The sequence below is a fragment of the Echinops telfairi genome, unplaced genomic scaffold, assembly GCF_000313985.2.
Source record: "Echinops telfairi isolate 266 unplaced genomic scaffold, ASM31398v2 ScPeMD7_7461;HRSCAF=8499, whole genome shotgun sequence".
NCBI classification, from domain to species: domain Eukaryota; kingdom Metazoa; phylum Chordata; class Mammalia; order Afrosoricida; family Tenrecidae; genus Echinops; species Echinops telfairi.
In genome coordinates this window covers 6,195,325-6,207,962 of record NW_022111361.1, presented here as the reverse complement: position 1 = coordinate 6,207,962, position 12,638 = coordinate 6,195,325, and the positions used below count along the sequence as shown (strand labels likewise).

Below are 12,638 nucleotides of genomic sequence, written 5' to 3'. Positions count from 1 at the left end.
AAATTTGGATTTTGGCAACATAAAATACATACAAATTAAAAAAAATACACAAATCTCTTGTAAAAGTTACAATTTATCAAAACTTAAGCACACAAACACAGACAATAATATATGATGCCATTTGTGATGGAGAGAATTGTAAACACAGGTAAAGATGCAGTATTTAATTATTGTGTACAGTTAATTACAGTACATACTGTTTTGTAATAACTTTGTGGCTACCACCTATTGCTATTGCAGGGAGCTCAAGTGTTATGCACATTTGGGCATTTTCATGCGCTTGAAATGCTTTGTGATGTTTATTATCTCTGTTGGAGCAGTTTCTCTATCCAGTGAAAAGTAATATCTCCAAGTTTGTTCACTGCAATCCTGGAAACCTTGAATAATACTAGGGGACACTTAAATGAAGTGCCACTAGTGGTGCTGGGCATGTGCGCGCTCAAGAAGCAGAGAAAAGTAATGACTTTGCCATTATTTTCGTTGCTACTTCGTAGATGTCATTTTGCTACTGTGATGAATAGTCATGTAAATACCTGATATGCAGGATGTATTTCATTGTACAAATTGAACATAATTAAAGCATAGTGATTCATCACAACAGCAATATTTAATTATTGTGAAATATTTATTTCTAATGAAAATTTGTCTTGAAGCATGGTGTAGCAAGGGCACTCTTATGTGGGCATATCTGCATGTGGGCGGGGCCGCCTAGAGACTGATAGAGGAGTGGTGTCTTAGGTGACCCCTGTGAAAGGGTCATGTGTCCCCCAGGTTGAGAACTGTTGATCTTAATTTGTTTCGAGAAAAGGCACAGTAATTATACGGCAATTTAAAGCCAAAGGAAGGCGAAGGATCTAGCTAGAGAAATTAATACCAGCAAAGAGTAGTTTAATCATTTTAGAAAGAGGTTTTTGTTAAACCATGGCAAGATAATAGGAGAAACATAAGGTCCCAGGAGTCCTTAAGAAAACTATTGAGAAGTAAGGATACCTGCCTGAACGGGGTTTTACTACACACGAAAGTGCTTCTGAACCAGTGCCAGACAACGAGGAAGCAGACTTAGAAGAAGCAGTGCCAGGAAACAAATGGACACTAGACAGTCTCGGAAAAGAGTTCAGATTTTTCAAGACTAACTTCTGATTTCTTTTCCACATGGACTCTTTACTGATGAGGGTGCTAAATCCAAACCAGGTGGTATATAAAGGATTGGTAACTATATAAATACATTTTTAGATAAATGAAAAGACCGAAATGTCAGATAGAAAATGGGATACATTTCTGTAAAGGTGCACTTGTGCCTGCCTTTCTAGTCTTCAGCTCTTCTCTGCTCTCAGTGAAGGAGACAAGCTGGCCCTCATCTTCACCGAGGAGAAACAATCAGTATCTATTTATAGGTGAAGATTATTTATAGATGAGATTATATACGTTAGAGTTATTAGTTTAGTGTGTACAAAACAATCAATACACTTACACGTGTTAACACTTTAATTTGTACTTTTCTGTATGTAAAAATAGCATCCAGTGACCTAGTTATGCACTGTACTTTCACTGAGTGACTGATAACAACATGATCAGCAGTGACAATTCTTTTTCTCCCACAATAGTATCAAGTGGATTTTACTCATGAAGTTATAGTCAACTGTAACTGCTGAGTGATCCAAGATAGCTCTTTTCAGATGTCTGTATCTCAGTGCTGCTTACTGTCAGCTGAGGTATCTCCATTTTACTCCATTTGTCCTTATTCACTACCTGCCCTCCCTATCAGGAAAGCCTGGACTAATTCTTTACATGGTGCTTGGAATCCCAAAGAGGAAAATTTGTAGCCATAAAACACTAGAGTGCTAGGTTCCCGAACTTGCCTACTGTTACCTTTGCGATAGCCATTGATCAAAACAAGTCATAACAGTTAAAAGGTATGCAGAACAGGTTTCCATTTTATTATGGAGCTTAGACATTCCATTGCAAAGGCGATTTGATTCCTTGGAAGTCATTATTATTTTGACCTACCCCAATAAAAGTTTCCTAAAAAATCCAGTTAAAAATCAGTTATTCATTTATATTTTCTATTGCTTAGGTATTAACATACTGTCAGAAAAGTGGCAGTACTAGGGCATTATAGTAAAGCATCTGTCTGTAGTTTTTATGCTTTTTTGCCCTATGTGTACATAATCTATTTCTTTTAGGGTAGAGGCAGTGGTATTAATCTTTATGTGACTCCAGTTCCTTTTCTCAATCCTTAAACAGATAAGTGCTTTGAATAACTAAATTTATGTACCGTAAGAAATATGTAAGTTGGACCAGCTTTTAAATATTATGTAAGCGACTGATTCAAACAATTGAAAACATTTTGGTAAAAATTTTTTGACATTAAATAAAGTTGGACTCTTACTATAATTGGTTTGTAATTGATTGCTTATTTATTCCTCTATATATTAAGCTCTCCAGTTTAGCATTTTGTACTACAACAGCATATCCTGATGATAGCTTTTTTTTTTTTTTGGTTAGAGGTAACATTCTTTCATTTTTATGAGTAACCTTGGGCTTGCTCGCCTGAATTTCTATCTATTCCCTATTCTCTAGTTTCTGGATTTACAATTCAGTGCTAAGTAATGGAGGATCTGCTACAATTAAAATGTGATAAGGTGCTATGGAACTTTAAAGTGCTATTTTTAAATTGCATACAAAATTATTTGGTATTTTCACCTGTGCTTAGATTTAATAAAGTGACTTTGTGAAACTGATTGTAATGATCTACATATAACCCCTCCCTGGGTGACGGACAACAGAAAAGTGGGTGAAGGGAGACATTGGTCAGTGTAAGACATGAAAAAATAATAACATAAACTTTCAAGTGTTCGTGGGGGAGGGACAAAAAAATTGAGGGGCTTATCCCAAGGGCTCAAGTAGAAGGAAAATGATTTGAAAATGATGGCGACAGATGTACTTGACGCAATGTATGCATGTATGAATTTGATGAGAGCTGTTTGAGCCCCCAATACAATGATTTTTTAAATATATATATATATATATATATGTATATGTAAATGTAGCAAATAGTCCATAGACTTCAGTTCTTTATTGGTATCTTTTTGGCTTGATCAAATACAAGAAAATAGAAATTATTTAAAAATAATATAGTATTATTATTTGTCTATATGTAAAAGAACTATGATTAGAGGGAATGGTTTTTTAGTCTTTTCACAGAACTATTCTTTAACATTTTAAACTACTGAAATGAAACTACTGAACATAATTATAAGACTCATCTATATTACAAAGATAGTATAATTTAAATTTAATTTTGCCTCTTCATTTTTAGAAATACAAAGAAAAAGACAAACATAAGCAAAAACACAAGAAGCAACCAGAAGCATCACCATCCTTAGTTCCATCTTTGACTGTCACTACAGAAAAAGTAGGTTTTTAAAGTGCCATATTTGTTTTATATGATAACTGATTATATGCTGATGCGGTTTTATTCTGGGAATCCTGATTCCCTCTTAGTTTCTTCTTATCTACATCAAGTACTTAGTACTTCCATATAATCCTTTCATCCTATCACTTGCTTATTCTAAACTTATTGTTAGTGAATCTAAGTAAGGATAAAAAGGGGGAGATGTAATTGAGATTAAGAATTTTGGCTGAAGAGTGGACCTGGTGCACCTGTGATTCTGAATTTTGGTCCCAATAATTGGTTGAGTTCTTAGGCAAGGTAATTAAGTTCTCTATAACGGAATCTGATTAACTGTAGAAAGGCAAAAATATTTATAGGAGTTGAACGATTTAATATGCATAAAGCAATTATAACAACATTTTAATATTAAATCCTATTATAGTTATTATGTGATAAATTGTAAATGATAGAAGTGTAGGGACATTTTAGAATTGTTAGTCTGTGGCAAAAATTTTAGTTTGAAAATAATAAATTTCTTGGTCTTTATAGTCAAATTGTATGAAAACAAACCTTTTAGTGCAGATCCCCCTTTATTAAAAATAAAAGCTAAAATTTAAAATTGTGTATTAGGATGGAGGTTTATGTATCAGATCATCAATTTGTGTTTAACAATTTAAGCTACTTATTCCCTCCACCAAGTAACATACTTCATCCTATCTTTGGTTTTTCCTCTCCCTTTTGTGGATTACTGCGTTTTCCTTTCTCCAAATTTAACACTTCTCTATCCCAACAAGCAAAAGCTCCAGTGGTGTAGGTGGTTATGCAGTGGGGCTAATAATCACATGGTCAGTAGTATGAAACCACCAGCCACTCCGTGAGAGACAAAGAGACTGTCTACTCCAGTAAATATTTACTGTCTCACAAACCCACAAGAGTACCACGAAGAGTCAGAATCGACTCAGTGGAATGAGTTTGATATCCTGACAACCTGGATCAATAACCAATCCATTAAAACCAAACCTATTGATTCTGACTTATTGTAACACTATAGGAGAAGATAGAACTGCCCCATGGGGTTTCCAAGGTTGTAACCTTGTGGAAACCAACTTCCACAACTTTGTTCTGCATAGTGGCTGATACATTTGAATTGCTGGTCTTTGTTAGCAGTCAGATTAACCACTGTGCAACCAGGGCCCCTTATCACATACCCAAATGGACTTAGAATAAAATTCTGGTTAAGAATAATGCTATGGAAATGTTGGCAAGTCTAATATTACCCATATGTCATTATGTTAGACTACAGTGGCTATGTGTTACTTTTATACTGGAAGTTGTGTCACTGGTATTTTAAATAACACCAGGGTCACCCATGATGGGCAGTGTTTAAAAATATATTTATTTTAATTTAATATTAATTGGGAGTTAATACATATATCATGTTATTTCATCGCTCAATTATGTCAAGTAGTAGTGTGCAATTGCTATCATAATCCGTTCCAAACATTCTTTTTCTTCCTGAACTCCCTGACACTCCTTTTTACTGCCTCTCCCCATCCCACCCCATTATTCTACTTGCTGTCCCTTTTGGTTGATCAATCCTGGGTTTCATATACCAAACGACAGAATGACATATAACAACTCCAAGAGCGTAACCTCCATGACATAACACCTCTGAGATAGCCCTAATATAAACACACACACACAAATATAAACAAAACAAAAATACAGAAAATGTTGAAAACTAGATCAGGTTCATCATGCATCAGAGGGGGATCACCTGACAAAGTTTCAACTGTTAAAGTCAGGATTATCCCTTTGATCTTATATACTCATCTCTGCAATGCACTCTGTTTAGTAGCCACTTTCTTCCCATTCTTCAATTATGCACAGAGGGATCAAGAGGCTAATTTCCTGTGTAGTTCCCACAAATGTATCTTGGGCTCCCACTGTCACCCATAACCTTCTGTAAACCTGATTCTCATAGTTTAGGCTCTGATACTAATCCCGTCTTCGACTTTGGGTTACATTATTTACAATGCTTCAGTGACTGATGATGTGGGCCGATGGACAGCTTTTAACAAAGCTTAAAGACCAAGAAGGGAGACCTGATGGTCTACTTCTGAAAACAAGCCAGTGAAGACCTGTGAGTCACCAAGAATATTTCCTTACATAATACTGAAAAATTAGCCCCCTAGGTTCTGAAAATGCACAATGCTCATAACACTGGACTCAAGAATACCAGTGATTGTGAAGTTTGTACAGAACCAGGCAGTATTTCATTTTGTTGTTTCTGCGTTGCTCATGACCCGGACCAGTTAACAGCAGAAATATTATTAAAGAGTTACTGCATTTTGAGAATCACGTTAATATCATCTTCATCCTTGCACTTTTAGCAAATGCATTATTATTATTTTTTTAGTGTGTATTATGTGCTAGAGGCCCTGGTTGTGTTGTGGGGTACACTTTGTGTTGCTAACTACAAGGTCAACAGTTTGAACCTACTAGCCACCCTGATGGAGAAAGAAAGCTTTCTGCTTCTGTAAAGATATATATGCCTCAGAAACCAACGGAGGCAGTTTTACTCTGTCTTGGAGGGTGATAGAATCCACTTGATGGCAGTCAGTTTTTATTTTTTATGTGGTACTCACTGTCCTAATACTGATCCATTTGGTAACAGGTAGATAGTATATAGTAAATACATCCCCTTGTTGGAGCCCTTACAACTTGGGGGTGACCCCCAAAATAAAAAGTACATTATTTAATATGTCAGATAATGGAGGGTGCTGTGGGAGAAAAATTATATAGAACACAGTAAGAAGAATATAAGGGATTTAATATGTAAGTATACCAGGGTGGCAGTGACAGGTAGCTTGCACTATCCAGTCATATGATCAATGTGCTAGCATGACCCAAAAAGTGACTTTTGGGAAGGGTGGTCCAACAATGGGAAAATTAGTTGGAAACTTACGTAGCCCAAGGACTTTTCAGGCTAACGCAATAACGTGTAGTGGTCATGAGGATGAAAGAATGTTTGTGGTGCGTTAGTTAGGGACAGCAGGAGAGAGACAAAGTGGCTGGTATAAGCATAACAGGAGTGGAGTGTTGTCGAAGATGAGACCAATGTAATGCACCAGTCACAAACCCTTGCAAGAACTTTTGTTTTTCCTTTGCATGAAATGTGAGCCACTAAGTGGTTCCTGAACTGAGATGTAACATGGTCTAATTTGGATTTTACTGCATTGTGGATAGACTTACAAAGAGTCAAGGGTGCAAGCTAGAAAAGTTAGAAGGTATTTGCCGTAATTCAGTGAGAGAATGACAACAGTAGAGGTAATGAGAGGTCAGACTTTGAGTCCAAATGGCATTCTTAGAGATATGATGAGAGATGCAAAGCAAAGAGGATCCAAAGATGATTCTAAAGTCTTTGGTCTAGATAACTAGAAGGAATAGAGTTTCTGTTAACAAGCATGGGAAAGATTGTTGATGTATAGTTTGAATGGGAAGATTAAAGAATTTAGAACATTATGTTGGATTTTTATTCCTGCCACATCAAATCACCACAGATTGGCTGTTTAAAACAAAGCTTCAAACCAGTTTATTATGGTTCAACCCCTTGCTAAAAATTTGCCTTTCCACTCTAGGTACTCTGAATTAAATAACCTAGGATCTTATTAAAAAGGTAAATTCTGATTCTGTTATCTCATTCTTTTTTTAAAAATCATTTTATTAGGGGCTCATACGACTTTTATCACAATCCATTACATACATCAATTGTGTAAAGCCCATTTGTACATTCATAGCCCTCATCATTCTCAAAACGTTTGCTCTCCACTTAAGCCTCCGGCATCAGGTCCTCAGTTTTTCCCCTTCCTCCCTCCCTCCTACTCCCCCCTCCCTCATGAGCCCTTGATAATTTATAAATTATTATTTTGTTATATCTTGCCCTGTCCGACGTCTCCCTTCACCCACTTACCTGTTTTCCATCCCCCAGGGAGGAGGTCACATATAGATCCTTATAATCGGTTCCCTCTTTCTAACCCATTCTCCCTCTACCCTGCCAGTATCGCCACTCACACCACTGGTCCTGAAGGGATCATCCGCCCTGGATTCCCTGTGTTTCCAATTCCTCTTTGTACCAGTGTACATCCTCTGGTCTAGCCAGACTTGCAAGATAGAATTCGGATCATGATGGGCGGGAGTATTTAGGGACTAGAGGAAAGTTGTATTATTCATCATTGCTACATCGCACCCTGTCTGGCTCGTCTCCTCCCTGAGACCCCTCTGCAAGGGGATCGCCAGTGGCCTACAAATGGGCTTTGAGTCTCCACTCTGCACTCCCCCCTCATTCACTATGGTAAGATTTTTTTGTTCTGATGATGCCTTATACCTGGTCCCTTCGAAACCTTGTGAACACACAACACAGGCTGGTGTGCTTCTTCCATGTGGGTTTTGTTTCTTCTGAGCTAGATGGCTGCTTGTTTACCTTCAAGCCTTTAAGACCCCAGACACTATACCTTTTGATAGCCGGGCAACATCAGCTTTCTCCGCCACATTTGCTTATGCACCCATTTGTCTTCAGCAATCGTATCATGGAGGTGAGCACACAATGATATGATTTTTTGTTCTTTGACGTCAGGTAACTGATCCCTTCGGCACCTCGTGATCACACAGGCTGATGTGTTCTTCCATGTGGGCTTTGTTGCTTCTAAGCTACATGGCCACTTTTTTACCTTCAAGCTTTTAAGACCCCAGACGCTATATCCTTTGATAGCTCGGCACCATCAGCTTTCTTCACCACATTTGCTTATTTACCCGCTTTGTCTTCAGCGATTGTGTCTTGAAGGTGAGCATTATAGAATGCCATTTTAATAGAAGAAAGTATTCTTGCATTGAGGGAGTACTTGAGTGGAGGCCCAATGTCCCTCTGCTACCTTAATAGTAAGCCTATAAAATATAGGCACATAGATCTATTTCCCCATCCTCATTTATAGATATATTTGCATATGTACATGTCTTTATCTAGACCTCTATAAATGCCCTTTGCCTCCCATTTCCCTTGACTTTCCTCCTGTCCCACTATCATGCTCAGTCCCCACCAGGGTTTCAGCAATTCCTCTGTGTTACGTTCCCTTTGATCATGCCCTCCCAGGCCTCCCACACCCAACTCACCACCAATTTGGATCACTTGTTGTTCCCTTGTCCCTGGGTTTGCTAACACCACTTCCTTTCCCCCCACCTCCCCCTCTCCCATGTCCCCCTGGAACTGTTGGTCCCGTTGTTTTCTCCTCCAGATTGTTCATCCAGCCTATCTTATTTAGACAGACCTGCGGAGATAATAACATGCACAAAAACAAGACAGAGTAAAACCAAGCAACAATGTACAACAAAACAGCAACAACAACAAACTACTGACAACAAATCAAAACACAAGAAAGAAAAGCTTGTAGTTAGTTCAAGGATCATTGGCCTTTAGGAGTGTTTTCCAGTCCAGCCTGTTGGGGCACCACGCCCTGGCCCCAAAGTTTGCCTCCTGGGGACCTTGCTGCTCCATTTCCTTGCTGTTCTGCTGCACTCCCCCAGTGCTTTGCCTCGGAGTGGCGGGATCAGATCAGGTGCAATTCCCACACTGTGTCTGGTGCTGTCCTTCGCAGGGCCATGGGTCCGTGAGGGGCATCATGTCTCATAGTGGAGCTGGCCATGTGGTCCTCTCTGTGGACTGATTGCTCTAATTAGGGTCATCGTCCTCAAGGCGTGGTGGGCCAGGATGTGCTCCAGTCTCTCCTCCTCCCTGGTTATCTGCTCCCGTGTGCTCTGATCAGATATGTCCCTCTTCCGGAGCTGCGGATTCAGTGCCGTCCTTTGAAATAAATTCTTCTGGGAGGAGTGGCAGGCATCCACTTAGTATTTGGGACTGAGACCAGCCCCCCAGAACTCTCCACTGGTTCCCTACTCCATGCCGGCATTTTGCATTCACACCTTGGAACACTGGGTTGACGTCTGGTCCCTCTTTTCCTGTGGAGATATAAACAATACCCTCCCCTTGGATGGGTTAGTTCCCCGTGCCCCGCTACCCATTTCTTCCTTATTTTCATCATTTTTTTTCCCTTTCCCCACCTCCTCCCCAGTTGTCGACCGGGTGCATCCCTGTATTTGATCTGGTCCCTGCCATACTACCCGGTCCTCACCCCAAGAATGTTTGTATACAGTAGCTTTTTCCCTATGCCCCTTTTGCATTATTGTTTTAAATCAGTTATCTCATTCTGTAGGTGAGAACTCTGGATGGACTTCAAGTGTTATGCTTCAGGCTTTTCAGTGCTGTTATTAAAGATTTTTGTAGGTGTTTTATTGGTTGGGTTGTAGTTGAAATCTTTTAGTAGTAGTCAGGAGTTAGGCATAATAGTCACAGAGTTTCTTTCTTGAGTGATGAGAGATTTTGGCAAGAAATGGTGGTAACAATTGTTCCAACGCTGAACGTAATTAATGCACTTAAATTATATACTTAAAAATGATTAAAATTGCAAAATTTTTGTTGTTATTTTACCAGCACAATAAAAATGTATCTAAGAAGTAACATGGGAGTAGCATTCTTCCTTTGATTTGTTTTCTTCACCCATTTATAAGTATAAAAATAATTCTTCCAGATCTGTATAAAAATAGGAGATGGATGGAGGAATGACCCTGTGATTAGCACTTAATCACAGTACCACCTGGGTTTTTTGTAGGAGTGAAGTAGCCTATGCTTGAGATAGCAAGTAGGGTCTTCAGGGTGGTCACATAAGGAATGGTCAGAGAAAACACTACGGATATAGCAGCTAATCCTGATGATTCTGAGTTCCAGGGTAAGCAATGGAAGAGTTTCAATTACTGGAGAAAAGGGAGTATGGACATAATAGGGGATGTTGATAGCTGCATGAATTTGAGGCAGGTAACAGTAAATTTTCTAATCTAGTGACATATCAACCATGATTGATTTAAGGCAAATAGTGATGGTGAGGCTGAGGCCAAGAGTATTTGAAGAGATAGGGTGCTGAAAATAAACAGTCCAGGCTGCTGCTGGATCCCATTTGTGGAGGTTAGTAGACGTGAGTCATTAAAAGGAGGGGATGCCTTGTTTTAAGAGGAGGGTGGGAGCCATCAGTGATGTATAGTTACACGTTACGCTAGAACTTACCAGTTGCTCATCAGGAGAAAGACTTAGCAGTTTTACTCATATCTTTTAAGGTTGCTGCGTTTGGTTTGTAGGAGTGTGTAATTTTACTCTTGATTCACCATGTTCTTTCTCACCTTGAAATTGCTTTTTCTCATTTTGTCATTTTAGGATTGTGTAGTTGTTTCCCTGATATCCTCAATTTACATTCCTTATGAGCTCTTCTGAACTATTATCCCCTCTTTCTAGAATAATCAAAGAAAGATAAAGGAGAGAATCACAATTGAACCTGATAACCTTATTAAAAGAAACATTTTATTTAAAGCATTACTTTATCATTATTATAAAATTTAGTAATTGTTTCTGACGATCACTACAAATAGCTCAGAGGATTTTTTTGTCTTTTTAATATTGGGCTAGTTTAAGCTAAATGTAGGTGTTTTTTCCTGAGGTTTGTCTATGTTCCAAAGATATTTGATCATGTCCCCTTTTGTCTTTTGTTCTTGACATCTTTCAAGAAAAGAGTAGGAAAGATGGCCTGATTTTAGGTAAACCTTTGATTTGGTTGTTAAATGTTAGCCTGGTTTTCTAAGACTGTCTGAATGTAAATTTTGTCCTATAAAATAATGAACAAATGTTTCCTCTGATATTTAAAGATACCTATTTATAAAGATTCATTAAAAAAATACTGTCAACTTTTTAGTTGTAATGAAATCCAGTTGTATGATTATCCATTCTATTTTACTAGAAATCGGTCTTTCTTGCTGCTCTTTTTAAGTTAGTCATCAGCAGTTATCTAAGAATAATAATTATTTTTTTAAACCAAATAAAACTAGTTAGAAAAATGTTTTCTATCTCACTCAATTAAATCATATTATGAAATTAAAGATATTCAAAAGTTTGTTGTGTCTTAACTATAAGGGGCCCCTTTTCCTATAATTTTGATCGAGGTATAATTGGTGTGCAATAAATTGTGCTTACTTGAAGTGGACTATTTGATGCACTTAGGTAAATGTCCACACTGGTCGAAGTATCACCACAGCAACTGGCAAAGTTTTATGTTGGTTACCAGTTAATTCCACTGTCCAGGCTATTATTGATTGTTCTGTCATTATAATTTAATGAAACATTTCTATGTTTTTCAAAAAAGGGGACCAAGCAAAATACACACTTTCTCTTGACTTTTTTTCATTTAACCAATATAATTATTTTATAATTCATCCATGTTATATGTTTAAGAAGTCCATTTTTTTAAATTGAGGACTAGTATTCTATTGTAGGGATCCCTGGGCATAGTGCATTACACATTTGGGCTGTTAACTAGAAGGCCAACCATTTGAATCTATTAATCTCTCCAAGGAGAGGTACGCTGCTTTATACGACTTCCTTAAAGATTTAGCATCTTATAAACACACTCTGTAGAACTCTGTTCTACAGGTTCATCTATGAGTCGGAATCTACTCAAAAGCTATGAGTGAATTTTCTGTTGTATGTCTAGACCAAATTTGTTTATTCAGCAGTTAGTGGACATTTGGGTTGTTTGTCGTTGTTGTTAACTGCACATATGTTGTCAGTGTGGTTGAGGTGGTTCTGACCTGTAGCCATCCTACACCCACGAGAGTGAAACACTGCCTGACTGCCACCCTCACAAATATTCCTATGCTATATGTCCATTGTTGCAGCCACTGTCTATTTGTCTTATTAAAGAAAGGCCTTCCTGTTTCTTTCTTCTTGTGTTTTAATTTGTTCTTTGTCAGTGGTTTGTTGTTGTTGTACATTGTTGCTTGGTTTTGCTCTGCCTTGTTTTTGTGCATGTTATTATCTCCGCAGGTCTGTCTAAATAAGATAGGCTGGATGAATAATCTGGAGGAGAAAACAACGGGACCAACAGTTCCGGGGGGACATGGGAGAGGGAGAGGTGGGGGGAGAAAGGTAGTGGTATTAACAAACCCAGGGACAAGGGAACAAGTGATCCAAATTGGTGGTGAGGAGGGTATAGGAGGTCTGGTAGGGCCTGGCCAAGAGTAATGTAACCAAGAGAAATTACTGAGACCTAAATGAAGGCTGAGTATGATAGTGGGACAAGAGGAAAGTCAA

At 38.2% G+C, this 12,638-nt stretch overlaps 1 protein-coding gene across 6 annotated transcripts in view; it reads left to right on the top strand.

Annotated features, from left to right (window-relative positions):
• Positions 1 to 12,638, top strand: part of MLLT10 (MLLT10 histone lysine methyltransferase DOT1L cofactor) — a 252,498-nt gene that overhangs the window by 114,075 nt on the left and 125,785 nt on the right. For 5 of the 6 annotated variants that reach the window (XR_006681004.1, XR_006681005.1, XR_006681003.1 and 2 more), the window contains one exon: positions 3,320 to 3,415. Coding sequence is in view for 3 of the 6 variants with exons in the window: in XM_045300194.1 (XP_045156129.1) it covers positions 3,320 to 3,415 (96 nt within the window). In the remaining 3 variants the exon portion in view is untranslated. Of the gene's footprint in view, positions 1 to 1,645; positions 1,713 to 3,319; positions 3,416 to 12,638 lie in introns of those variants that run through there. The other variant, XM_045300195.1, reaches the window with a different exon arrangement.